This window comes from Emiliania huxleyi (assembly GCF_000372725.1).
Source record: "Emiliania huxleyi CCMP1516 chromosome Unknown EMIHUscaffold_175, whole genome shotgun sequence".
NCBI lineage: Eukaryota > Haptophyta > Isochrysidales > Noelaerhabdaceae > Emiliania > Emiliania huxleyi.
In genome coordinates this window covers 96,321-119,747 of record NW_005200835.1, presented here as the reverse complement: position 1 = coordinate 119,747, position 23,427 = coordinate 96,321, and the positions used below count along the sequence as shown (strand labels likewise).

At 63.8% G+C, this 23,427-nt stretch overlaps 11 protein-coding genes across 11 annotated transcripts; 4 read left to right on the top strand and 7 right to left on the bottom strand.

The window, feature by feature from the left end:
• The first annotated feature begins 514 nt into the window (after nucleotides 1–514).
• EMIHUDRAFT_442179 (hypothetical protein) lies at nucleotides 515–2,122 on the top strand. Its single transcript, XM_005783933.1, has 5 exons — nucleotides 515–531; nucleotides 672–1,157; nucleotides 1,271–1,672; nucleotides 1,725–1,844; nucleotides 1,912–2,122. Exons 2-5 carry the CDS (start codon nucleotides 726–728, stop codon nucleotides 1,948–1,950), a joined length of 993 nt encoding a protein of 330 aa, XP_005783990.1. The 5' UTR covers nucleotides 515–531; nucleotides 672–725; the 3' UTR covers nucleotides 1,951–2,122.
• A 39-nt stretch (nucleotides 2,123–2,161) lies between these two features.
• Nucleotides 2,162–3,588, bottom strand: EMIHUDRAFT_442177 (hypothetical protein). The gene is given in 3 exon segments (XM_005783932.1): nucleotides 2,162–2,182; nucleotides 2,202–2,736; nucleotides 2,807–3,588. 2 exon segments carry the CDS (start codon nucleotides 3,509–3,511, stop codon nucleotides 2,470–2,472), a joined length of 972 nt encoding a protein of 323 aa, XP_005783989.1. The 5' UTR covers nucleotides 3,512–3,588; the 3' UTR covers nucleotides 2,162–2,182; nucleotides 2,202–2,469.
• Nucleotides 3,589–7,574: 3,986 nt separating this feature from the next.
• On the bottom strand, nucleotides 7,575–8,834 carry EMIHUDRAFT_442174 (hypothetical protein). Its single transcript, XM_005783931.1, has 5 exons — nucleotides 8,510–8,834; nucleotides 8,276–8,390; nucleotides 8,106–8,210; nucleotides 7,966–8,038; nucleotides 7,575–7,852 (listed from the first exon to the last, which is right to left on the bottom strand). Exons 1-5 carry the CDS (start codon nucleotides 8,787–8,789, stop codon nucleotides 7,706–7,708), a joined length of 720 nt encoding a protein of 239 aa, XP_005783988.1. The 5' UTR covers nucleotides 8,790–8,834; the 3' UTR covers nucleotides 7,575–7,705.
• A 547-nt stretch (nucleotides 8,835–9,381) lies between these two features.
• EMIHUDRAFT_112749 (hypothetical protein) lies at nucleotides 9,382–10,284 on the top strand (the record flags this gene model as incomplete). Its single annotated transcript, XM_005783930.1, has 1 exon — nucleotides 9,382–10,284. One exon carries the CDS (start codon nucleotides 9,382–9,384, stop codon nucleotides 10,282–10,284), a length of 903 nt encoding a protein of 300 aa, XP_005783987.1.
• A 134-nt stretch (nucleotides 10,285–10,418) lies between these two features.
• On the bottom strand, nucleotides 10,419–11,180 carry EMIHUDRAFT_231729 (hypothetical protein; the record flags this gene model as incomplete). Its single annotated transcript, XM_005783929.1, has 2 exons — nucleotides 10,419–10,978; nucleotides 11,057–11,180. The coding sequence occupies 2 exons, from the start codon at nucleotides 11,178–11,180 to the stop codon at nucleotides 10,419–10,421; spliced, it is 684 nt and encodes a 227-aa protein (XP_005783986.1).
• Nucleotides 11,181–11,867: 687 nt separating this feature from the next.
• EMIHUDRAFT_112748 (hypothetical protein) lies at nucleotides 11,868–12,920 on the bottom strand (the record flags this gene model as incomplete). Its single annotated transcript, XM_005783928.1, has 1 exon — nucleotides 11,868–12,920. The coding sequence occupies one exon, from the start codon at nucleotides 12,918–12,920 to the stop codon at nucleotides 11,868–11,870; it is 1,053 nt and encodes a 350-aa protein (XP_005783985.1).
• Nucleotides 12,921–13,543: 623 nt separating this feature from the next.
• On the bottom strand, nucleotides 13,544–14,785 carry EMIHUDRAFT_231726 (hypothetical protein; the record flags this gene model as incomplete). Its single annotated transcript, XM_005783927.1, has 6 exons — nucleotides 13,544–13,593; nucleotides 13,659–13,780; nucleotides 14,041–14,162; nucleotides 14,234–14,306; nucleotides 14,417–14,671; nucleotides 14,766–14,785. The coding sequence occupies 6 exons, from the start codon at nucleotides 14,783–14,785 to the stop codon at nucleotides 13,544–13,546; spliced, it is 642 nt and encodes a 213-aa protein (XP_005783984.1).
• Nucleotides 14,786–14,836: 51 nt separating this feature from the next.
• On the top strand, nucleotides 14,837–15,631 carry EMIHUDRAFT_231725 (hypothetical protein; the record flags this gene model as incomplete). Its single annotated transcript, XM_005783926.1, has 1 exon — nucleotides 14,837–15,631. One exon carries the CDS (start codon nucleotides 14,837–14,839, stop codon nucleotides 15,629–15,631), a length of 795 nt encoding a protein of 264 aa, XP_005783983.1.
• A 969-nt stretch (nucleotides 15,632–16,600) lies between these two features.
• On the bottom strand, nucleotides 16,601–17,376 carry EMIHUDRAFT_231724 (hypothetical protein; the record flags this gene model as incomplete). The annotated part of the gene is made up of 2 exons (XM_005783925.1): nucleotides 16,601–16,732; nucleotides 16,804–17,376. 2 exons carry the CDS (start codon nucleotides 17,374–17,376, stop codon nucleotides 16,601–16,603), a joined length of 705 nt encoding a protein of 234 aa, XP_005783982.1.
• Nucleotides 17,377–18,908: 1,532 nt separating this feature from the next.
• Nucleotides 18,909–21,058, bottom strand: EMIHUDRAFT_456279 (hypothetical protein; the record flags this gene model as incomplete). The annotated part of the gene is made up of 6 exons (XM_005783924.1): nucleotides 18,909–19,195; nucleotides 19,454–19,579; nucleotides 19,654–19,689; nucleotides 19,767–19,888; nucleotides 20,029–20,182; nucleotides 20,447–21,058. The coding sequence occupies 6 exons, from the start codon at nucleotides 21,056–21,058 to the stop codon at nucleotides 19,094–19,096; spliced, it is 1,152 nt and encodes a 383-aa protein (XP_005783981.1). The 3' UTR covers nucleotides 18,909–19,093.
• Nucleotides 21,059–21,529: 471 nt separating this feature from the next.
• EMIHUDRAFT_231722 (hypothetical protein) lies at nucleotides 21,530–22,454 on the top strand (the record flags this gene model as incomplete). The annotated part of the gene is made up of 3 exons (XM_005783923.1): nucleotides 21,530–22,013; nucleotides 22,193–22,278; nucleotides 22,353–22,454. The coding sequence occupies 3 exons, from the start codon at nucleotides 21,530–21,532 to the stop codon at nucleotides 22,452–22,454; spliced, it is 672 nt and encodes a 223-aa protein (XP_005783980.1).
• Between the last annotated feature and the right edge of the window lie 973 nt (nucleotides 22,455–23,427).

Genomic DNA, 23,427 nt, shown 5'->3' with positions numbered 1-23,427 from the left:
GGACCTGGCCCGGGGCGGGGGCCCTCAGAAAGGAGAGCACGGCCGTCTCGGACCACGAAGAGCTCGCGTTGGTGCATTGAGAGTGGGAGTATAGCGGGGAGCCAGCAGATCCGCACCCGCTCTCCCTCTAACTAGGAATGCGACGCCGAGCCTGGGGCGGGACACCCCTTGGCAGGGCACGGCACGGGTGGCCTCTCGGCGTGATCCCCTTCGGGCGGGAGGCGGGCTTTTTCCCGATGGAAGGAGCCAAGCCGGACGACCTCCGGTTTGAGGAGCTCACTCACTAGCAGGAGGGGGACAGGCGCTCGGCGTAGGATGCCCTCTCGGGGCTTTAGGGGTGTGATTCCGCCCCCCCCCCCTCCCCTGCCCTCCCTCCCCCCCCCGGGCGAGGGGCGGCGTGGAGCTCGCCTTCCCTCACACCCTCACACCGCGCACGGTGCGGACAGGCTCGCGAGCCCCCTCACTCCGCCGCTGGCCAAGCTCCTCGACGGGATGCTGCAGGCACCACCACACGCAAGAGACACGCGCACGGCACCACAACGAAGCAACACACACACGCACACACACACACAATACACACACACACACACACACACACACACACACACACACACACACACACACACACGCACACGCACACACACGCACACACACACACACACACACACGCGGCGGGTGTGGCGTGGGGTCCCCGGCTGCAGGTGGTGCCGGGGCGGCGCAGCTCGATGGAGCAGGTCGAGGGTAGCAGCTGGTGGGGGCACGGCAAGCCTCACGGGCCAGGTCAAGGGCAGCCTCCCGCTCTGCGCGGCATCGAGGAGCGATCCGAGGGGAACAGCAGCAAGGATAGCAGCGCCAAGGGTAGCCGGCAGGGCAGCAGGCTGGACAGCGGAGCCCGCCCCGCGCCGCTCCGCGTGTCGGGCTCGCTCGACGGCGTCAACGAGGGAAGCGCGGGCGGAGGGGGCTGCTCCTCGCAGCCCGGCCGCAGCAGCGCGGCCGGGTCGAGAGTCTCCCATGGAGTCTCCCCGGCCATGGCCGCGCTCGCGCAGCGGGGGACGACCAACTCTCTCTCCTCGGAGGAGAGAGGCGAGATCAAGTCAGAGATCAAGTCAGAGATCAAGTCAGAGATCCAGTCGCTGTCGACGTCCGGACTCATGCAGGTGCGGCCGGCGTGTGGGGCGGGGGGGCGGGGAGGGGCGGCGGGGGTGGGCGGGCGGGTGGGTGGGTGGGTGGGGGGGCTTCTCTTGCCCAGACGCGCCCAACCCCGCAACAGGTGGAGACGGAGCGCCTCAAGCGCGAGATCCGTCACTCCTTGGCCGCCTCGAGCGCAGCTTCGGAAGCCCGCACCAGCGAGGCGCACTCGCCCAAAGAGTTGCACTCCTCACTCTCCTTGCAAGGAGGGCCGCCGCCGCCTGCCCGCGCCGCCAGCAAGACGCCGCAGCGACCGGCGGTGCGCGGGCTGCCCGGCACGTCCCGCGAGGGAGCTCGCCTCGCCGCAGCCGACTACGGCGACGTCGAGGGGCTCTGCTCGCCCTGCAGCGAGATCAGCGTCGTGCCTCCGTCCTCCGTCTCCGCGCTCTCAGTCGGGACGGTGTCGCCCGCACCGTCGCTGAGCGGCTTCTCGCCCCCGCACAGCCGAGAGGCGTCGGCGCGCGCCCGCCGAAAGCGCGGAGGTGTCCGTCCAGCGGGCGCTCCTGCGCGCACCCGCGGAGCTGCTTTGGATCTAGGCGAACCCGCTGGCGTCGGGCAGCATATCCAGGGACGCATCGCTCGGCCGCTCACAGCGGGCGCTGCGCCAGCCGCCGCCGGACCGGGCCATCCAGGGCCTTATCCAGTCGACGGCGAAGGTCCATCTGCGCCGTCGCTCTGGGGCACGGGCTTGAGCTTCTGCGTACCATTTTCCTCCGTGAATAGGCTTCCCTGTTCCGCACGCCGTCGAAATCGGCGAGGTGAGGCGCTTTCATGTGGCCTCATCATGTGTGTGTCTCTTATATCGTGGTGGTTTGGTTCGCGATTTGAGGGGTGTTGCTGACTGTGAACCGAGTCCGAGAAACAAGTGTGCTCTGATGTGTGCGGCGCACAGATGAGTTTTTCAGTACGTGTCAGTAAAGTATAGCTACGTGTAGCGCTCCCTCCTCCTCACCCTCAATTTGGCAATGATATTCAAATTTCGGAATTATTTCGTTCACGCATTGAGACCCGGCCGCGTGCGGCGAGACGGCATCGCGCGCCACCCCGGACACGGACCCGGCCCACACCACCGCCGCTCTCCACACACGCACATACCGAACGCGCAGGACCACACGTGACATATACACATCGGAGACACGCAGAGATGAGAGAGAGAGCGAACACACAATGTTCTGACGTTGCACAGACACTTGGCACAGATGACAAAAGGGAGCCAACCCGGAGGAGAGCCGCGGGCCTCACGCCCCTTGTCTCCGCCCCAGCCACACCTCGCGCGCGCGATCAGACGGAGAGAGGTGCCGCATTCCTAAGAACCTTTGGCAGCATCGTCGCGTCGAATATCTTCCCCTCGCCCGCCGCCGGCTTTCTTCCCTCCTCGTTGTGGTACTTGTCCTTGATCAGCGACCAGAATGGCTCGACGGAGATGCGCAGGTTGCGGAGCAGGTCGTTGAGCTCCGCCCGCAAGCCGACGGGTGGAGGGCCGGGACCTAGCCACTCCCACTCGGAGGCGAGCGGGTTCGACGCATCCTGCTCGCGACCCTCGCACGCCTACTCGCAGCAGCGCGCTCTCACCGCTCCCGCCTCCTGCGAGGAGGAGCCAAGGTCAGGGCGAGGATTCCTGGCCGAGCGCGTCAGGCTCGGAGCTGACTCTCTTCACGACCTCCACGAGGGCCGAAGGGCCGGTGAAAGCCTGGTCGACCACCGTCAGCTCCCCCTCACAGCTCGGCACCGCGCGGCCGTGGAGCAGGTCGTCGCGGTCGAGCGAGATGCGGTCGAGCGTGACGTTGCCTGCCATGGCGAGCGAGTAGTTGCCGCCTCCGAGGTAGTAGCCCGCCTCTGTTGCCCACCAGTTTGCCGTGATGTTGATCTGGAGCCCTTGCACGACAACTCGTACGTGGCTCGGCTTCGCGCTAAAGAGAGGGTCGAGGGGAAACCCCTTGTTCGACTGCCTGCACGTGCTAACCACCACCCTGCCGATCTTGATTCCGGCCACCGACGAGTTGGTTCTATAGGCAGTCACGAATGGGACGATGTGCTGCTGCTCGACGCCAGGGTTGGGCGGCGTCGGCAGCTCACGCCGGTCAAACATGGTCTGCAGCTCACCGTTCATTGAGTCCTGAAACCACTTGGGTAGGGCGCCCACACCGCCCTCTGAGCACGTGTAGGTCGAGGGTAGCGGCCGCAAAGAGGCGACGCTCTCGCCCGCTTGCTGCTGGGGTCGAGTCGTGGCTGTGTGCAGCAGCAGCAGCAGCAGCACGGCTGAGGCCATGGCACCGAACCAGGTGACGCGGCGGCGGCGCTCGTCTTGAGAGTAAGTCTGCATCGACGAACAGGAGGTGCTGGTGCTGCGCGGCGGCTACGGGCAAGGTGCTGCTGCTGCGCGGCGTGGCTGCGAGCAAGGTGTGCTTGCCGGCTTGGCAGGCTGGCAGTGCGAAAAAAAAATTCGCCGAGCAGCGGAGTTTTAAAAACAGGAACCGAAAAAGAACAAGGAAAAGAAATCAAAGAATTTTACAACAAAACTCCCTCGCACAACACTGGGCTAGCGCACCACACACCTCTCCTTAAAATCCCTGTGTGGTGTCGGCGTGCCGTCCTCCCATCCCTCCCTTGGGTTGTCTGTTTTCTTTCTTTTTTTACACTGGGCACAGGACTGGGCACGGGACTGGCGCGCACTGGCACTAACACAGGTGCGAAAAAAAAGAACATAGAGACTGAGAAGCGGAGTTTTAAAAACAAGAACCGAAAAGAACAAGCAACAAGGAAAAGGAAGAGCGCGGTGGATTAAATAAAAAAGAATTTTCGCGCCAACCACACGATTCACGAAAGAATTTTGGATAAAACTCCGTCGACGTCGCACAACACTGAAAAAAAGAATAACGTGCGCCGGCGGAGTTCGGACCGCGGCAAGCGGCGTGGCGTGGAGCGGTTGAGCATCCCTCCGGGGGGCCCTCTGCGCCGGGGAGGCGTTGTTGGAGGCTAGGACGCAAGCGCCCGTCGCCCTTTTCAAACTCGGGGCCCACTCCGCTACGCTCCGACCCGAATTTGGAGGGCCTGAAAGTTTAAGGTGTTGCTGCGCAAAAGGGGTCGGACACAGGGCGCAGCTCATGCTAATAAGAGCTAGAAGGGGAGCTAGAGAGAACGACTACCCTGTCCCGTTATTGCGTACACCAACACCACAAAAGCTCTCTCTCTCCTGTCCTCACTCAGGGGGGTCACAACTACCGAGTCACTCGACTAGCTGCCACGTTGCCGACCGAGAGCGGATCTCCTCCTGCTGCCTCTCCAACCGCTTCTGCAGCGTCCTTCTTTGCCCGGTGCATGGGCTCGATCCGATTCCGCAGCGTGTCGTCCCCAGCGGCGGTGCTGCGCGGGAGGCGGCCGCGGGCACGCTGGGCTCTCGATCAGCGGCTTTCCCTCCAAGTGCTCTCCTCAGTTGCTCCGAAAGCACGGATTTGGCGGACGTTCTTGGCTTCAATTTTACGCCCCGGCACCAGCTGAAGGCTTGCCCCCGTCCACGGCCCAGATCACGCAGTTTGTGCACGGTATTCGGATTTTGCTATTTGCTCGTATATTGCAGATTTGTCAATGGTTACCGCGTCTGCGACGCGGGCGCCTTGCGAGCAGAGCCCTTAGGCTTAGCCACCCTTTATATCTTGCGCGGTCAAAAAAAAAACCAAGCCCCGCTAGAGGTGCGGGCGAGAGGGCGGCCCGAGCCCGAAAGGGCCCGCCCTCGGTCTTGCTCTACATGGTAACGGATAAGAAGAGAAACACCCCGACATATAAGGATCCGTATAAATGTTGATTCTCGCCCCTCTAAGTACTGTATTGATATTGAGTATTGTCAGCCTCATCTCTAAGTATTGACAATATATTGACATATTGATCGCTGATTTTAACCTCCAAGAGCACCAAATGTCGACATTTGTCCCAAACATCGCCTAGATGTGGGCTGAAATCGAAAAAATCACGAGTTCAGGGTGCGGTGCGGTGCGAGTGCCGTGCGTGTATGCCTGCGCCGCGTCATCCGTACCTGTCGCCTCGCCGTCCGTATCGTCGAGCACCTTGTCGTCTATCGGGGGTGATGTGCCAACCTTGACCCAAGTCAGAGAGTCGGGCGGCTGCTCGGCGCGGTCGTTCTGGTCAGAGTCGTCCTGCGGCGGCGCCGTCTCCTTGATTAGCATCTCCGCCACCACCAGCAACGTCTCGCGGAACCACTTGTAGTTGACAAAGACGCGGTCGAGGCAGGTCGAGCGGTAGGCCTTCTTGATGTTCCACACCACGACCTTGAGTGTCGCCTTCCACGTCGAGTACTTGATGTCGAGGGCAGGGTACTTGGTCTGGAAGTCGGCGAACATAGACGAGCGCACGTCCGAGAGGATGAGCGCGGCCTTCTCCTCGTACGTGCATGGGCCCGTGCGCCGCTTCATCACGTCGCGCTGATGAGGACTCGTCGGACAGAACTCGTGCGCGTGGTCGATGATCGCTTTCTTGGTGGTGTCCGAGACGGCGTCGCTGCGAGTCGCGCGAGGGGGCGGCATGAGCGAGGGCGGCAGCATCTGCAGCCGCGCGCTCCCCCTGTCCTTGCCAGTGCGCGAGGCGTACGCGCGCTCGGCGTAGCTGTCGCCGTTGCGATACGTGACGACGACGCCGCCGTCAGCGGTGAACCGCGCGATCTCGGCAGGGCCGTTGCGGGTGAGCACGCGCGTACCCACGACAAAGGTGGTGCGCGTCAGCTGCTCGGCCGCCTTGTCAAAGGCGGCGCGCCGGTCTATGCTCTGGTCGAACGCAAAGGGCCGGCCGCCGTGCTTCTTGGAGCGCCGCCCTCTCCGCACACCCAAGCGTTTGGCGGTGCGCACAATCATGCCCGACTTGTCGCCCGCCGATTTGCGCGGTGGCGCGACGTAGGCGAGGCCGATCAGGTACTCGCGCCGCTGCTCCTCGGTGGCGCACGCCTTGTTGACGGCGAGCGCCGCCTTCACGCGTTCGACGATGAACGCGTTGGTCTCGGCGTCAAGCGTCTTCGCCGAGTGGAGCAGCGGGCGTAGCTCGTCCTGGCAAGGCGAGGGGCACACGCTCTCTGAACTTGCGCGTGGGTGTGAGGGCGGCTGCGCGGGGAGCGGCACCTCCAGCTTGAGCTCCTTGATCAGCGCAAAGAGGAAGTGGACTGCATCGGCCGTGGAGCCTTGAGCCCAGTACTTGACGGCGCCAACCAGTCCGCACCGCCAGTGGTGGAGTGCGCCCTCGGCGCCCTTCGGCAGCTTAGATGGCACGCGCCCCTGCTTGTCGGCCGAGAGCTCCACACGACGCTGATTGAAGATGCGTCCCTCCTCCTGCCGCCAGATGTCGACAGTATCGTACCCAGCGTACTCTCGGCCTGACCAAGCCGGCTTCTGCCGCTTGCTGGCCTGCTCCTCAGGTAGAGCTGCCTTTGCTCGCGCGAGCGCCGCCTCCGCCCGCTTGAAGCGTGCCTCCATGGTGCGCAGCGTGGCCTCTGCCAATTGACGCTCAATCAGCGGCGCCATTGCTCCCGCGCCAGAAGCTGAAGCACGGCGCCCGCGTAGCCAGGCGTCCGCCTGCTCGATGGTGATGGCCTCGGGATCGGACTGATCGTCGATCCACTCCGTGAGCTGCTGTAGCTCCTCGGGCGTTGGGGGCTGCGGCGCCTGCGGCGTCGCCTCCGGCGCCTCGATGCCAGCCGCCTTCAGCTCACCCGTGGCCCACTTGACTGCCTCGCGCGCGGCGGCGACGAGGGTCGGCCGTTCACCGTCAGGCTTGGTGACGGCAAATCGCTTTTGCTTTCGCGGCTGCAGCTTCAGCGTCACGCGCACGCCAAAATCATTGGGCTTCCGCGACCCGGCTTTGCCGATGGGCCTCGCATTGATGTTAGTATGCGGCATGCTCTCCAGGTCCGCGAGTAGCGATGCGAAGTCGACTGACTCCATCTCATTCGTGAGCAGCGCCTCTTTCTCGGAAGGGTTGGGCGACGGCGGCGGGGAGGCCATATCGAGCGGAGCGGCGAGTTCGAACACCTGTTTGAGAGCGCTTGTGTTGCCGTGCGTTCACGCGATTTTGGTACGCAACAAAACTAACTTTTCAATCGCGAAGTTGCTTCGAAAACTGAGATGTGGCTTCGAGAGAGCTCGCTGAGAGCTTTTACATGGTGTGCGAGCCGTTTTCTGGCTCCTACGGGAAGGCTATTCCGACATTTCCACCCGTTTGCTGATCACCATGACCTCAGCCAGAGCCCACAGCGCACACACAGCCACTCTACAGCGCACAGGCGAGAGGCGTCAGGCGCCGGCTCAACGAGCGTCCTCGAGCAGTCTGTGGGAGAGCGCTTCAGCGTCTCCGTCAGACTCACGCACGCGGATCTGGTGTTTTCACGTAAACTTAGAGTCCTTTCACGAGAGAGCCGAATGTCTGAAACGAGTCACAGACACACAAGCTACCACCCCCCAAAGAGAGAAAGAAGGTTCGGAGAAGGCTCCTGCGTATTGGCACGGTGGCGACAGCACCATCATCTCCAGCCAAAGCTAGGGATGGAAGGGATGGGCAAGGGGAGGGAGAACGTGTAGCCACCCAGCAGTTGCGTGTGTACACGCATGCACGTCAGCTTTGTGCCGTTTGGCAGCAGCTGCTGCGTGTCGACCCAGAGCTCGTCGATCTGCAGCGCAAGGCGACGGGAGGGGCGGTGAGGCGGCGGGAAAGGGTCTGGTGGAGTGGGTGGGAAGAGGCGGTGCGAGAAGAGGCGGTGACGGAGGCTTCAAGGGGAGGGACGCCTGCAGGAGGCGAAGCTGGTCGAGGGGCAGCACCGGCGGCAGCCGGATAGTCACGTTCGACTCGATGATGCCTTTGGCGGGCGGGGCGGCGGAGGGGTGGGGCGAAGGGGAAGGCAGAGACTCGCCTCCTCTCTCGACAGCGCGGCGCCTGGCTGCACGGGGCACGGGGAGCCCGGGAAGTCAACACCACCCAAGCCTAGAGGGATGTCGATGAAGCGAGGCTCGCAGGCGTCGCCAGAGAGCCTACAGAGCGGCCGCCACGGTCGGAAGAGCGGCCGCGACCGCCGCCCGCGCCGTGTGCCGGGCGCCAGAAAGGGAAGCCCGTGGCGGTGGCGGCGAAGGTGGACCCAAGCGGTTTGACGGCGGACTGGTTGACAGTGAGCGTGAGCGTGAGGTTCTCGCCGAGCGGTAGCGTCTGCACGCCTACGGAGGGAGGGAAGAGAGGTCGAAAGCCGTCAATGACGTGTGAAGAGGCCCTGACTGTCCGTGATTGCGACAGGTACCCGGGATCGTGTCTTTGTGAAGAGAGTGCTGCTGTTCACCCTGGATGCTCTCGACCAGCTTTCCGCTGTTGGTGTACCGCACAGCCAGGCCGATGAGGCGAGCCTCGTAATCGCTCTCCTCGTCCTCCTCCGAGCAGTCTTCCCAGTCCAGGGTGAGTCGCACACCAGTGTCCTCAGCAGAGCGGGACGCGTCTTCCTCGCTTGCAACCGCCGCACGGAATCCCCGCACCAGTGAAAAGGCAAAGCCGCTCGCCAGCAGCGCGGCCGCTGCGAGCATGGCTCCGCGGATGCGTCGCACCCCACCAGGTGAGGTTTGCATCCGACTCCCGTCTAGCGGTGTCGGCGGCGCGATGCGGAAAGGATAGCCAAAGAAAGGTGTCGGCGGCCCGCCCCGATGCGCCGGAAAGGATAGCCAAAAAAAAATTCTGCTTTCCTGGCCGGGTTGCTGCGCAAATCTCGCGTTGCGCTAGGCTCAGAGCGAGTTCGCGCTGCGCTTGGCTCAGACGGCGTGCGCGGGCCGCCGGGGTGAGGACCTCACCTCCTTCGGGCTCGGCAGCTTGTCGGGCCGTGGCGTCTACCTCAGCTCCTCACTGGGGCGGGGTGGGAAGACCCGGTTTTTCTTCACCCTTTTACTTCCCACCGCCGTTTCGCGAACGACGATACTCCGGACATCGCGTGTCGGTACAATGGGTGCCGGCGCGAGCGGCGCCGCTGGGAGCAAGCAGGCCAGCATCCCGAGCGCCCAGGAAATCTTCGATGCGATCGACGAGGACAAGAGCGGTCAGCTCACCGTCGCTGAACTCTCCGCTGCAGCTAAGACGCATGCCGACAAGACGCGCATCAAGTGGACCGCCGACAGGATCGAGAGAGAGAAACACTGTAGAAGTGGGATCCAACACACACGCACGGCAATGGTCTGTAGACCCCTGCTCAGGCGCGCGCAATCGTCTGTGCTCAGGATCGAATCACTGTTTGCAAAGCTGGACGCTGACGGCGACGGCCTCCTCGACCCGACTGAGTTTGGAAGTGGCATGGCGGAAATATTTGGCCCTCCTGAGCGAGTCAATCGGCGTGGTAATCGGCGCGGAGCGCGGCAGCAGCAGGCCGCAATGCTCGAAGAGGCCAAGAGGGCCTCTGCTGCCGCTGCAGCCTCGCTGGAGGCGGTGGGAATGACCGGCCCGGCCAAGGAGCCGGCAGGCGAGGCTTCAGAGAACACCCGCCGAGACGAGATCAATGCAAAAGTTCTCGCCGACTTGGAGTCCGAGCGGGAGGCTGCGGCGCAGGCGACGGCAATCGAGGAGGCAAAGAGCGATGCAATGAAGCAGATCGAGGTGCGGCGCCTGAGGCGCAAGGAGGCTGCGGCGGCGGCGGCGCAAGAGGCAGCGGAGGAGGCGGCGGCGGCGGAGGCGGCGGCGGCAGCGGCGGAGGCAGCGGAAGCCGAGGAAGCCGCGGCGGCAAAGAAGGAGGCCAGAATCGAGGCTATTGAAGCCAAAAAGGCGTCGAAGCAGAAGGAAGTGCAAGAGCAGAGGCAGGTGGCGGCAGACAAGAAGGCAATGGCTGAGATTGAAAAGGCGGCAAAGAAGCAGGCGCTCAAGGAGCTGCGAACGGGCGAGGCAGCGCAGCAGATCTCGGAGGCGAGGAAGGCGAGGGAGGAGGCGGAGAAGCAACTCGCCGATATGGAGGAGCGTGAGGAGGACGAGAAGCAGCAGCGCGAATTCGACGAGGCAATGCGAAAGGCTCAGCGGCAAAGCAGGGCCATCGAGTCGAAGCTGGGCATGGTGGCCGCGGAGCAGACTCTTGTGGCTGCTGAGTGATGCTGAGGCGCCGCTTGGTTCGAGATTTCAATTAAATCGCAGTAAACGAACGGGATTTTAATATTGCAGAACCCCCTCTCACAACACACACACCCCCGCCCTCCTCCACAGATTGTCTGCGGCCGCCCAAGATATCAAGGTGTGTCGAGAGTCTTGTAGCCCCCCGCTCCTCTCGACTGATTGGCGCCACCCTCTTCTCTAGACTCCTTCCTCCCGGAAGCTCCGTGCGTGGGCAGTGCGGTGGGAGCAGGCAGCAAGTGAGGCGAGAACACGCTGCTGAAGTCGCCGCTGGCAACCATTGATGACAGAGCGGACGCGCCACCAAGGCAGGCGCCGTCCAGAAATATGAGCGGGAAAGTCTTTTGGCCCGCGATGTCCCAGAGAGCGTTGCGGAGCGCGTGCATCTGGGTGTCAGCCGCGTTAATGCGGGTGTAGCGGACTTGCCGCGCGTCTAGCAGCATGCGCACGCGTGTCCAGTCATCCTTATGGATCAGATTCTGCGTGGCTGCCCGCGTCTCCGGCGCGTGTAGCCAGCAGCCAGGGGTTTCCCGATGCCATGCCTCAAACTCGTCGCGCTTCAACGGCGCGAGTCCGGCTTCTGTCCGTTGCAGATTGCATCGATGCCAATGGATCTTGAGATCGTTTTCGGTGCTTGCCGCCACTCGTTCAGATGGTTCATAGTACATGACGAGGACTAAGGGTGGCAGAGGTCATGCGACAGGGAGGGATGGGTCTCTATGTGGCAGAGAGAGGCGATGGCGGTGAGGAGCACCTTGTCCGAGGAACGGCGCGAGGAGCTCTGCGCGCTCCTGATGCGCTGCCGGCTGGGTCGATGCACGTCGGATGGTGACGGAGCGGGTGTACGTCCTTCCTGCACGTCGTTGTTCGCCGGACATGCTTTGCCCGAGTGCGAACGTGCTGAAGTCAGCGCGGGTCGCCGAGCATGCGCGAGCGGTGGAGTGCGAACGACCAACGTTGACAACGTCCGTTACGTCACGCACAGAGACTGCATTCGATCCCTGATGTGTGTGTGTGTGTGTGTGTGTGTGTGTGTGTGTGTGTGTGTGTGTGTGTGTGTGTGTGTGTGTGTGTGTGTGTGTGTGTGTGTGTGTGTGTGTGTGTGTGTGTGTGTGTGTGTGTGTGTGTGTGTGTGTTGAGGGCCGTGCTGACTGCTGTCTGTCTGCGTGCTTTGACCTCTTTTTACGATTTCCTTTCACTTTCCCGCCCGGCGCTACAGACAGCGGTGTGCGGTGTTAAACTCACTTTATGCCTAGCCGCGTCCCGCATATGTCGAGTGTGGGCCTCGACACCGGTCCATTACGCATTGGGTTGAAGCACGTGCGACGTCTAAGCTGTAAGCATGCGATCCCCGACCCACCTCGGCCTCGCTCGCCGACCGGCGACCCCGGACCCGCGTCCCGCGAGCGCCGAACTCAGGGTGTCACCTCAGCCGCTCAGGACTCAGCCCTCACCGCTCACGCGATGCGGTGACGGCGACGCCGATGCTAGATCCCAAAACATGAAATGAAAAAAACGAAATATCATGTGTTGTGATTTATATCTGCGACTTCGTGAATATTCAGTCATCCTCGCGCCTCCGCTTGTTCCGCTGCGGCCTGCGCGCGCAGCAGCCGGTTCAGCTCCTCGAGCGCGTCCGCCTCGTCCTCGGAGAGGCCGATCGGCCGCTCCGCGCCGTAGTCCAGCGCCTCCTCGGCGAGGCCTCTCAGCCGCTCCGTCTCGCGCAGCTCGATAATCTCGATCGCGTCCACCTCGCTCAGCCCGATCGGGATCTCGGCGCAGCCGGCCGTCTGCGCCCACCCCTCCTCGGCCAAGGACGCGAGCCGCACTGAGGAGCGGAGCGCCTCGAGCTGCGCCGCCTCCTGCTCGCTCAGGCCGATGGCAACTTCAGACGACATCGCCTCGGACGCAATGGCGGAGAGCGCCTCGCTACGATCCAGCTCCGCCTCAAGCTCCCGCCTCCGCTCTGCTCGCTGCAGCCACCTCGCCGCGATGACGTCCGCCGCCATCGTCCGCCAACGCGCCTTGGCGTGGGCCGCTGCCGCCTCGTCCGGCCGCGGGAGGCAGGGCGGGCGGAGGCACAGCAGCAGCTGCCGCACATCGATGCCGAAGAGCTCGCTGCACGAGTCTGCGATTCCCGGGCCGCCGTCGCCGCCGCCGTCGTCGCTGCTGGCGCCCCACAGGCCAAACGTTAGGCAGTTCGCCAGTGACGACACGCCAAAGGTAGCTTCGACCCCGGTGTGCGCCTCGGCCCCCTCCCCGCCAGATTGTTTGCGCCGCCGCTCGTACATCCCCGAGCGCCCTCCGCGCTCGCGCCTCGCCTGCGCTGCTGCGGCGCGTGAGGCCGCGCGCGCCCTGGCGTCATCGTAGCGGGCGCGGTCCTCGGGGGTGCCAATCTTCGCGTACGCCTCGCGGACCGCCTCGAGGCGCTCCTTCATCAAATCGCGCTGCTCGTCCGTGATCTTCTTGTCGACGAGCCTGTCCGGATGCATCGTCTTCTCCAGAGCGTGGCGTGACCGCGTGATGTCGCGCTGCGTCGCGTCGGGCCGCAGGCCGAGAACGGCGTACGGATCATCGCCGAGGGAGCCTGAGCGCCGGCGTAGCTGCCTGGGTCCCATGGCGGACACAAGGGTGTGTCTCCCCGTCGACCGAGCTTGCACTTGCCCGCCCTGTCGAGGCGCCGCGGTTTTTTTCTTTTTGCAAAAAGAGCCGATGATTGATTGCGAGCGCTATTGCTCGCGATTGGAGGCATTTTTGCTAGGATTGTGAGCTAAGCTGCTCGCAACCCTAGACTTTGCTCGGATTGCAAGCGCACTGGCAGTAGTCGTAGGCGTCACCAGTCGCCTTGGTAGCGGAGCTGCTCTTAGTCCTAGAAGATGTAGGATTGCGAGCTTAGGCGCTCACAATCGCACAGAGAGCTACGATTGCGAGGGGTGCTGCTCACAATCCTTCGACTTCTATGGAGCGTTCGCCCCGCGCCGCGTAGCTACTACCAGTCAACCATGCATGGCCAACCGGATGGAGATGTTCAAGAGCCAGAAGCCCTCGTCATTTGACTGCGAGTCTCGACTTCAAGAAGATTTCCGGCTTCAACTATGTGCTGTCGACGGAGGACGAGCACACGCACGACTCACTGAGCTCTGAGATCAGAAGTTAAATAAAAACGGGAAGCAAATTGCGTGAAGGTAGGTGGGAGGGTCGGGAGAGGGGGGGTCTTGCGATTGAGCACTGAAGCCATCGCTCAGGAGGCAGGTTGAGGGCCCAACTTCAGAATCGTGCTTTTTTGGTTACCTGGTAGGGACCAAAGCGCGAAGGACCACTTTTGGGTTAGGGACCGCGGGCGACAGGTTAGGGACCGATCGCCGCCGCATACGCCGGCGGACGGCCACCATCGGTGTTTTTGGCTTCGCCACCGTTCAAAGCGTGCGCAATGCGCTCGCCGACATCAAGCGAGCACGCCTGTCCGACGAGCGGCTTCCTGTGCGGACGGCTTCTTGTGGCTCTCGTCGAGAGCGTTTTGCGACCCGGCGGGTGGGAGAATATGTGTCGTCTGATGTGTCACTGTGTACGTCACATCGGTCTTGATAATAAGCACGGTCGATCCGTCGAAGCGATACACTCGTTCCTATCACGTTGGACGGCTGGCACGGGAGCTCTGTGCCAGCAACAGGAACCGAGCCGTACGGCAAGAAGAGCTCGATGGGGAGCGAGAACCGTCAGAGGAGCTTCAAGGGTAACCTGAAGTCCTCCGTGACGCGCTCAATCGCTCCCAAGCGGGTGGCTCTCGAAAACCGTCGATATCTTCCGGAAAGACTGCTCTTGCCGAGCAGCCGATATGCCCAGACGGAGGCGCAGAAAGGCTGCGAGTACTCAACGAGTTCCGCGACCTATGCAGTCAAACCTGGGGGGAACTGACCGCACCATGGCGGACTTCCGAAACCTCCGTGAGCACCTCTGACGGTTCTCGCTCCCCATCGAGCTCTTCTTGCCGTACGGCGGTCTTCCTGATGCGTGCCGGCACAGAGCTCTGTGCAAGCCGTCCAACGTGATCGTGACGAGTGTATCGCTTTGACGGATCGACCGTACTTGTTATCAAGACTGATATGACGTACACAGTGACACATCAGACGACACATGCTCTCCCACCCGCCGGGCCGCAAAACGCTCTCGACGAGAGCCACAAGAAGCCGTCCGCACAGCAAGCCGCTCGGTCGAACACGTTGCTCGCTCGATGCCGGCGAGCGCATTGCGCACGAGGTAGACGGTGGCGTAGCTAACATCACTGACGAAGACCGTCCGCTGGCGTGAGCGGCGGCGATCGGTCCCTAACCTGCGGTCCTTCACCGCAATCGGTCCTTCGCGCTCGTCCCTAACCCAAAAAAGCACGATTCTGAAGTTGGGCCCTCAGGTTGATGTTATTGAATTTAACTTGAGGGCAACAAAAAATATTTGGCGATCGATACCCGCGCGCGGCAAATTCCATAAAGAAAACACAGCGAGCCCTACATTCTTCTGCCAGCTTCGACGAGTAGGAATGCATCGCCGACAATTCCTCTTGCTCCTGTCGGCCCTGGGTGCGCAGTCCGCGGTGATGCTGCCCGGCGTGGCCAGCTACTCAGCCGCGCTGCTTCAGCATCCGCTCGAGACGAACGTCCTCACCGCCGTCGCCATTTCGGCGGCTGGTGACGCCATCGTGCAGCGGAGCGAGTGGGAGCGGTCTGGCAAGCCGTACGACACCCCACGAGCGATAAGTTTCGTGTTGTTTGGAGCGTTCTACCAGGGCGCCTTCAACACGCGCGCCTTCCCGTGGATCCAGGAGCACTGCCAGGGCGATGCCCTGCAGGCTCTGGCAAGCAGCCTCGCTCCCGACGCCGCAGCCCTCGCGGACCCGTCACTCTACAGGGCGGTCGAGTGCACGGCGTTCAACCAGCTGCTCGTCGTGCCGCTCGTGTACTATCCCATCTTCTTTGCCGTCACCGGGTGCGTGCAGGGCCTCACTGCAGAGGAGTCGGTCGAGCGCGCCCGCGGCAGCTTTGTCGGCCTGCAGCTGCGCAACTGGAAGTTCTGGTGGCCGGTGCAGCTGTGCCAGTTCGGGTTGCTGCCTCCCGAGTGGCAAGTGCCCTACGCGTGCGCGATGGGCCTCGTGTGGAACGTGATCCTAAGCGCCGCGGCCGGGTCGGCTCGTGAGCCCGACGACTCCGAGGAGCCCGGGGGGCCGGCTGTCGGGGTGGTGGTCCCCACGCGGCAGCGCGGGGCGGCTCAGGTGCGCGCCGGCAAGATTTTGGAGGGCGGCGGCGTCGGGCTGCGGCAACGCGAGAGGCGGACATAGTCCGTCGCATTGGTCGTGGTCGTTTCGCATCCATACGTGATAAGTCAATACGAGAGACCGAGTGGCGGTGGCAGACGGTGTATTCGTACAGGGATACGGCTCCATGTACTCCATAGGTGTGTGCGTGAGAACTGTTAATATTGCGCCTACCCCTCTCTTGGACCTCTCATAATTATTATCGTGCGCTCGAAGCACTTGGAGTGCGGTTGGCGATGGCCGGCCGGGGCGGGCACACACACATCAGCGCCCGCCGCGGGCGCGGCCGGGCGCCCGCGCCTGTCTGTGTGCTGTGAGGCTGTGGCTGAGCGGGCCACAGGAGGAGCAGGAGACCCCTGAGCTTTTCGGTCCCCGAGATCATGTGACGCGGCCCCGGCCCGCGGCCGGCGCACACACCAGACACAGGCCCAGCGCGGGCGCGGCCGGGCGCCCGCGCCTGTCTGTGTGCTGTGAGGCTGTGGCTGAGCGGGCCACAGGAGGAGCAGGAGACCCCTGAGCTTTTCGGTCCCCGAGATCATGTGACGCGGCCCCGGCCCGCGGCCGGCGCACACACCAGACACAGGCCCAGCGCGATACCCCGGAATGCCACATGCAGAAGAGAGACACGGGCACGTCGCTTCACGGTGAAGGGGGTGAAGCGATCGCGGTTGCGCATGTCGCATGTGCGGGGGTGGGGTGGGGGGGTGGGGTGGGGGGGGGGGCTCCGCCGCCGCGGCGCCACCCCACTCTCTATGGCACAGGCACAAATACAAAACAGTGGCTTACTCTCCGGAACTCAACGACCCGGATGACTCCGACCACGACTCCTCGTCCCGCAGCTCTGCGTAGCGCCCATCGTCGAGATCGCAGACGGACCACGGGGGTCTGCTGTGTTCCACTTGGCTATGGCCCGCCCGCGTGGCAGCCGCCCCGGCGCCCCCGCCCGTGCGGCGTCGCTCCTCCCACGACCGCCAAGCGTCGTCACGGCTCATGTCACGGCTCGGTGCGCTGCCGCCCTCCCGCAAGGATGCCAGGGAGGCGGCCCGAGGTCTCCTCCCCGCGTCCATATCGCTGACCCGTCGGGGTGCAGGGCGGCCTTCCTGAAAGGAATCGGTTCGCCTCGCCCTCGAGAGTCCGTGACGCGACACGCGCGCGGAGGCGGGCTCGTGTGGAGGCGCGCCGCGCGCAGCTGCCACGGTGTCGTAAAAAAAGGCGCCCGACACGAGCGGCAGGGAGCGGAGCGGGAAGCTGGCCTCGACCGCCGTGATGCGGCGCACCATCGCCAAGTCAATCAGCCCGACGAGGGCGGTGATGAGGAGGGAGCAGTAAAGGTGCGGCGACGCCTCCAGGTAGGCGTAGGCAACGGTGGTGAGGAGGAATAGGTGAATCGAGACGCGAAGCAGTGTCGCCACGAGCTCGTGCTCCACGAGGATGCCATCGACAGCGATGTTCATTGAGCCGTCCGGTCCGCGCAGCGCATATCCGGGGCCGAGCATCACGACTGCGGTCGTGCCGAAGCAGACCTCGAGAGCGACGCACATCGTCAGGATGTTGGTCGCCACGTAGAGGCCCTTTTGCAGCTCGCCGGCGGTCCTGAAGTAGGCTTGGTCGGTGTAGAGCAGGCCGAAATAGCCGAGCCCTGCGATGATCGAGCCGATGGTCCCCAGCGCGCGCAGATTCTGGACGTAGAGGTCGAGCTCCCGCTCGCGGATCCCGATGAGCCGCACCTTGGTGTTGTTGCCGAGCGACTCCTTTTGCGCGAATAGCATGCAAAAGGGCGAGCGATTCTCCGGCGCGCAAGTCGGCCCCCGCCACCGGCGGGGTCAAGAGGAGCAGATACCGCTACGTTCTGCGGGCAGGCTGTCCCTAGACGCCGCGAGCGTCGCAAGAGAATTGTGAGTTCCGGCGCAAGGGTGGACTAGCCAGCCCAGCGTGTGTGTGTGTGTGTGTGTGTGTGTGTGTGTGTGTGTGTGTGTGTGTGTGTGTGTGTGTGTGTGTGTGTGTGTGTGTGTGTGTGTGTGTGTGTGTGCGTGACTGTGTGCACCTGCCCAGCCAGCAGCGTGAAGGCGGGCCCCTGGTCGCTAGCCAGCCAAGCGGCTGTTCTTCACCTTCCTAAATAATTAAGCCCAAGTCACGTATAGGCCACACCCGTTCCCTCTCCCCGATCGTCCTCCCAAGACCCTTGGCCTTGCTTGCTCCGCAGCACCGCGCGGATTTCCCGAGATTTTCTTTCAAGAAGGCAGCTCTTGGTCATGGAAGACCGACGCGAGCCGTCGGGGCTGCCCACTTCTTTATCTCAGCGGGCTTCTGACTAGATGCGCGCAGTCCTAGAGAATTTCTAGCAACACCAAACAAATCTAACACACACTCAGGGCACCACAGCCGATGGATGGAGAGAGGTAGAACAGACATGCAGCTTGCAGGGCGAGCGGACGAGGGAAGGCACTTTGCGGAGAGCAGCAGGAGGCATTACGACGAGAGCAGGAAGGAGCAGCAGGGGGACCCCTGTGCCTGAGGGACAACGTGGACGACGGCTTGACCTAGGGCTTGACGGCAGTGCTACCGCTTAGCGCTTTAGTCCCCCGGTCGTTAGGTGGACGGCCCAGTGCTGACAATCAAACACTCTACGGCCAAAACAATCAAATGGTGGTAAGATTTACCACGACTTCTGAGGCAAAATCTGACAAAAATCGGAAAAATCGGCAAAATACCCGGTATTTTGCCACAATTTGGCTGAATTTGGCCGCAAACCAGCCTCAGACTCGGCTCAGATCCCGAAAATTTGATGATTCCACGGAGTTTCGTAATTTACCATACCACTCTCTGCTCATACCATACCACTCCCTAGGAGAATCAAATAAGTGGTAAATACCACTCATTTACCAGTAAATCGCCAGCACTGGGACGGCCCCGGCTACAATAGTGTTCGCCGACGCCACAACCCGCACAAAAAACCGCATGGGCGGGGACCAGCTCCTTTACCCAAGGAGTTGTGGTTTTGATTTAGTGTATCTCGTGCGTGTGATACCCGTCTGTGTGTCGTGTGTCTGCCCGCGGCGTGGGCGGTGGCGGGTGGGGCCCGGGGGCGGGCGTCCGCGCCCCCACAGGTGCGCAGCCCGACACCGCGCACGGGGCACGGCCCCGCGGGGGGCTCAGAGATCCTCTCTAACGCCCGTCTAAAAGTGAAGGCGCTATGTGCGAATTACCGAATCAGAGAGGCAGAGCGCGATCGCGAGAAAAATACAAGAAACTGCTCCGACCTCCGTGCCTTGCCTCTGTGCAAACTGTGGTGCGATTATCTGGCCACGAAGCGCATGGTTGTATCTCAATGGGGCACAATACACATGCAGCGCTGGCCCACGCGCCCTGTAGTGTGTAGACCCTGCAAGGCCCTGCTCCCACTGCATCCAGCTCGCGTCTTGTGTGGCGCGCGCGATTCAGTTCTCACAGAGGTGTGCGCTCGCAGATGGCCAGCCCCGCCACTCATCAGACATTCTCGCTAGCCCACAGATCGAGAGACTGGTACGGCGGCGCACTGGCGAGGGGCGTGCGCTGGTCCTCGGCTCCAGCGGCGCTGGGATGCGCAGCCTTGGAGGAGGCCGCGGGCGGCGGCGGCGGCGGCGGCGGGATCGCGGGCCGTAATCGAGGGTTCGGCGTGGCGCCCGCATCCAACGCCACACGCGCGAGCTCGAGCTCACTCACCGGCTCCAGGCCCTCGCGCGCGCCGCCGCCGCCGCCGCCGCCTCCTGGGGCCCCGGGCCTGCCCGGCTCGGGCCCTCCGGCGAGCAAATCGGCGAGGTACTGGGTGGTGGGCGAGTCGATGTGCGCGAGCCGAATGCGCAGCACCGCGGTGATCGGCACGGCGAGCACCATCCCGGTGACGCCCCAGAGCGCCGCCCACGTCATCAGCGAGAGGAGGACGACCACGGGGTGCAGCCGCAGCGTCGAGCCAAAGAGCATCGGCTCGAGCACCTACCGGAGGCGCACAGGACGGGTCTGCCGCGCGGGGCCTCCGATGCACGGCGCGGGCGGCGACGCGGCCGCACGTTGCCAGCGAAGCCGTGCGCCGCCAGAGGGAGCGCCTTGAGGGCGGAAACGGCGCGCCGGTCAGGGAGGGCGCAGCGGCGGGGCCGCGGCGCAACGGGCGGGGGAGCTTTGCCAGGGCGAGGACGACTTGCACCGGCCCGAATCGCTCGTCGAGCAGCACGACCGGCATGGGGAGCAGCACCGCGACCAGCGTGCCAACCGTGGGCACGAAGTTGAGCCAGAAGCCGAGCAAGCCTGCGCGCGGGGCCGAGGCGGTTGGGGCGGGTCGCGAGGCGCGGGTGAGGAGGGGCTGTCCGCGATGCGGGCGGGAGGTGTGGCGTGTGGAGTTGCGGCGCAGCTGCAGAGAGAGCTGGGGGTCAGGGGCGTCGCGACACCAAAGACGAGCCAGAGGTCCACGCCCAGTGCGGCGAGCGAGACGGCGGTGGCGAGGCCGACCAGTATCGAGACGCCGATCTTGCTCTTCAGGTAGGAGCGGATCGCCGCGTCGCCGTGGGCAGAGGTGCTCACCCCGAACGCGCTGTTGCGCCGCTCGGGCGGCGCCGGGGCGACGCGGGAGGACGCGCAGCTGCTGCTCGCGCCGGCGTCGTGGGCCGGCCGCTCGTTGTCGTCGAGTCGGCCAAAGCCGGGTGCGTCGTGGTTCGGGGAGGAGCCGAGGAGGAGGTAGACGGTGAAGAGGAGGACGAGGAAGAGGTTGGAGAGGACCTGTTCACGCGGCGCGCGGCGTGACCCGCGTCCGCCCACAGTCGCACGGAGAGGCGAGGCGGGAGGCACGTCCACGAGCGAAGTGAGCACCGACAGGATCATGTCCCCGACCGGCACCTTCTTGGCGAGCTCCTCAATGCGGGCAGGGTCGATGAGCGGCGCCGCCGCCGTGGCGTTGGCGTGCGCGAGCGAGCCTCTCGGCGACGTCATGTAGTGCTGCCAGCTGATCTGCATGTCGTCCAGCCAGCTGACCAGCGTCCGTGCGAGCAGCTGCACCCGCGCGGTGTACTCGGTCGCCTTGGAGGAGAAGGTGCGCACAGAGTCGGCGACCACAAAGCCGAAGAAGGCGATCACGGCGCAGGCGACCACCAGCGCGACGCAGACGGCAAGCCAGTACGGCAGCCGCACCAGCAGGCAGCTCTCGGCGACGGGGCGCAGACACGCAGGCACGCCGTCGAGGTTCGGACGCTGGACGCAGCAGCGCCGGCCGCAGCAGAGGAGCGGGCGGCGCGTGAGAAAGTCGATGAGCGGCTGAAGGATGTACATGAGCGAGACAGCGAGCACGAGCGGGATGAGGATCGCCTTGAGGTAGTAGAGGCCGGCTGCGACAACCGCCAGGCCGCAGAGGAGCAGACAGACCGTCCGAAGCCGCTCCTCCACCTCGCGCTGCTGCCCAGTGAGCGACGTGCGGAGCACAGACATCGGCTCGTCCGCGACCGTGGTGAGGCGGCCGTAGGTCGACGTCTTGCCCGGGCTGCTTCAGAGGGTGTGTGACTCCTTCGAAAGGTGACTCCTCGCAGTGTTGTGAGAACCCGTCGGCCGAGACTCTCTCTTGATCGGTCTCTCTCTTGATCGAACTCTCTCTGATCGAGAAAGAAAACACGCTCCGAGCGGCAGTCGCGCGCCACACCCCTCGGCACGGCAGTCGCGCGCGAGCAGACGCGCAATAATTGGTAAAAAACATTCTTCGGGCGCGCTGCACCCCTGTCGATCAGAGATTTTCAGCACCATTGTTTTCTTTCTTCTTACAAAGGGCACGGGACTGGTGCGCACTGGCACTAACACAGGTACACTCGAATCTAACCCTATAAGTCCCACCGCCACCAGTTTCCGACCGTCCCACCGATTCGGTCGTTTGCACCACCAGCTCCGCAAAGAGCCCAGCTCCGCCCAATGGCCAAGCGACGGCTGAACCCGGACGAGATTCGAGCGGCCGTGGAGGCGGGACACCCCCCCAGCTCGGTCAACTACGAGACCGACAAAAAATGGCATGCCGGGCAGAATCGCTGGCTCGCCAAATGGAAGCAACGCCGGCTCCCCGACAGCGGGAGCAGCCGGCGGGACCACTGGGGCGATCGAAAGCAGCAGCATGCGCGGCTGCTGCGGGCGGCGGAGAATGAGTCATCTGCCTCCTTGAAGCGCCAGCGCAAGGCCGCAGCGACACCTGCCGTGACACATAGCGGCCGTGTGCACGCTGGCCCGTCACGGCTCAAGAGGCCAAAGCCGCCGCCAGAAGGTGGCAACCAGCAGGCGTACGAGCTCGCCATGGGCATGTATGGTATTGCTCGCGACACCCGGAGCAAGATGTCGAGGCGGACCAAGAGCGAAGACGCCGAGCGCAAGAGGGATGCGCGAGCGATCACGGCGATGACGACAAGTGCGAGCATTGGTTCGGCGACTACACAGAGCGCCGCTGCTGGAGCTGCCGGTGCCACCTCCAGCCAGACGGTTCCTGAAGCAGGCATGCCGGGGGTGGCTTTGCCTCCCATCCCTCCCCGCCCCACCCACCATCACCACGCGGCTTCCCCATGGTGCATGTGCATGTACATGTTGTAGGGCCGCAGGCAGTCAAGGCCGCCAAGGAGCGAATGGAGAGGGAGCGCGAGCGGTCGCAGCGGCGGCGTGATGTGGCAAAGCTCAAAGTTAGACAAGCTATTATGAGGAACGCACGCGGATTCGGCGGCTCGATGAGCAGGTGCTCAAGGCCGTCGATGAGGCGCTGCGAGATTCTGACTATTGGCGGACCACTGGCTTCTTCAGCAGCGTGCGAGGGGATAACTACTATGACCATTGGCTGTGCCTCGCAATCAAGGAGTAGGCCGCTTCGCATGAGCCGGATGGCTCGCAGCAATGGGATGGCTGTCGGAGGACCACCGCTGCACCCACGCTAGACTGCGCTCCACAATCAGACACTCCTCAGTCCCCTCCCCCTCCCCCTAGTGACCCCCCCCCCCCCCACCACCACAATCCGGAGAACTCTCGCACTCTCAGGGCTTTGAGCGGTCTCGATGGCCAGCTCTCGGGCCTCTTGTGAGAACGCGTGGGCAGGCGGGGGGCCAGGGGCCGGCGGGCAATCTCAGCGGCCGCCCAGCGGGCCCATCAGCATGCCCGTCTCCGGATCGTGCGGCGGCATCGCGAAGGCCGTGCCCACGAGGCAGCCGGAGAGCGAGCGGAGGAACGCGGGGATGCCGAGGACGGGGTTCGCGACGAGCTTTGCGACGGCGTCGAGGATGCACTCGACGGGGCCGCCGGGGCCGACGACGCCGCACGTCGAGTAGTAGGTGAGGCACACGACGTTCGGGGGCACAGCCGCCCCAATGATGGCTTGGATGGTGTCCGCCAACGTGTCGATCGGCGCGTCGCACCCATCGGGCTTTGTGCAGATCGGGTCACCGACGATTTCGTTGGAGCCCACGAGGCAGCGGCGGAGGTTGCGGAGGAACTTGATGACGAGAGCAAAGGCGATGATGGTCTTCATCATGGCTGCAGGGCAGGACGGGACTGACGTGAGAGACGGCCGCGGGCGAACGTCGAGTCGAGGTGCTGCGGCTGGCGCGCAGAGGCTGGCCGGCGCCGGGCTGGCAGCGTCGAGAGCTGTTACGGCGAGTGGGCCGCTGGGAGGCTAGGCGCGGCGCGGGGGCGAGGGCAGACCAACCTGTTGATGCCGCGGTGACGATTGCGAATGAAGCCCGACGGTGAAGAGAATTCTCGGCGCTCACACGCCGAAAGTCCCCGCACGACTGTTAAAATGAACTCGGGGCCACAGGTCGCCCGGCACAAACGGGGCACAA

Bases quoted from the DNA above. Each gene is read 5' to 3' on its own strand.
- EMIHUDRAFT_442179 (XM_005783933.1), top strand. From the start codon at position 726: ATGGAGCAGGTCGAGGGTAGCAGCTGGTGGGGGCACGGCAAGCCTCAC. The intron at 1,158-1,270 runs GTGCGGCCGGCG...ACCCCGCAACAG, and splicing joins CGACGTCCGGACTCATGCAG to GTGGAGACGGAGCGCCTCAA. The intron at 1,673-1,724 runs GTCCGTCCAGCG...CTTTGGATCTAG, and splicing joins CCCGCCGAAAGCGCGGAGGT to GCGAACCCGCTGGCGTCGGG.
- EMIHUDRAFT_442177 (XM_005783932.1), bottom strand. From the start codon at position 3,511: ATGCAGACTTACTCTCAAGACGAGCGCCGCCGCCGCGTCACCTGGTTC. The intron at 2,737-2,806 runs GAATCCTCGCCC...TGCTGCGAGTAG, and splicing joins AGCCTGACGCGCTCGGCCAG to GCGTGCGAGGGTCGCGAGCA.
- EMIHUDRAFT_442174 (XM_005783931.1), bottom strand. From the start codon at position 8,789: ATGCAAACCTCACCTGGTGGGGTGCGACGCATCCGCGGAGCCATGCTC. The intron at 8,391-8,509 runs GTGAACAGCAGC...CTCCCTCCGTAG, and splicing joins GCTGGTCGAGAGCATCCAGG to GCGTGCAGACGCTACCGCTC. The intron at 8,039-8,105 runs GTCGAGAGAGGA...CGCCCGCCAAAG, and splicing joins GTGCAGCCAGGCGCCGCGCT to GCATCATCGAGTCGAACGTG.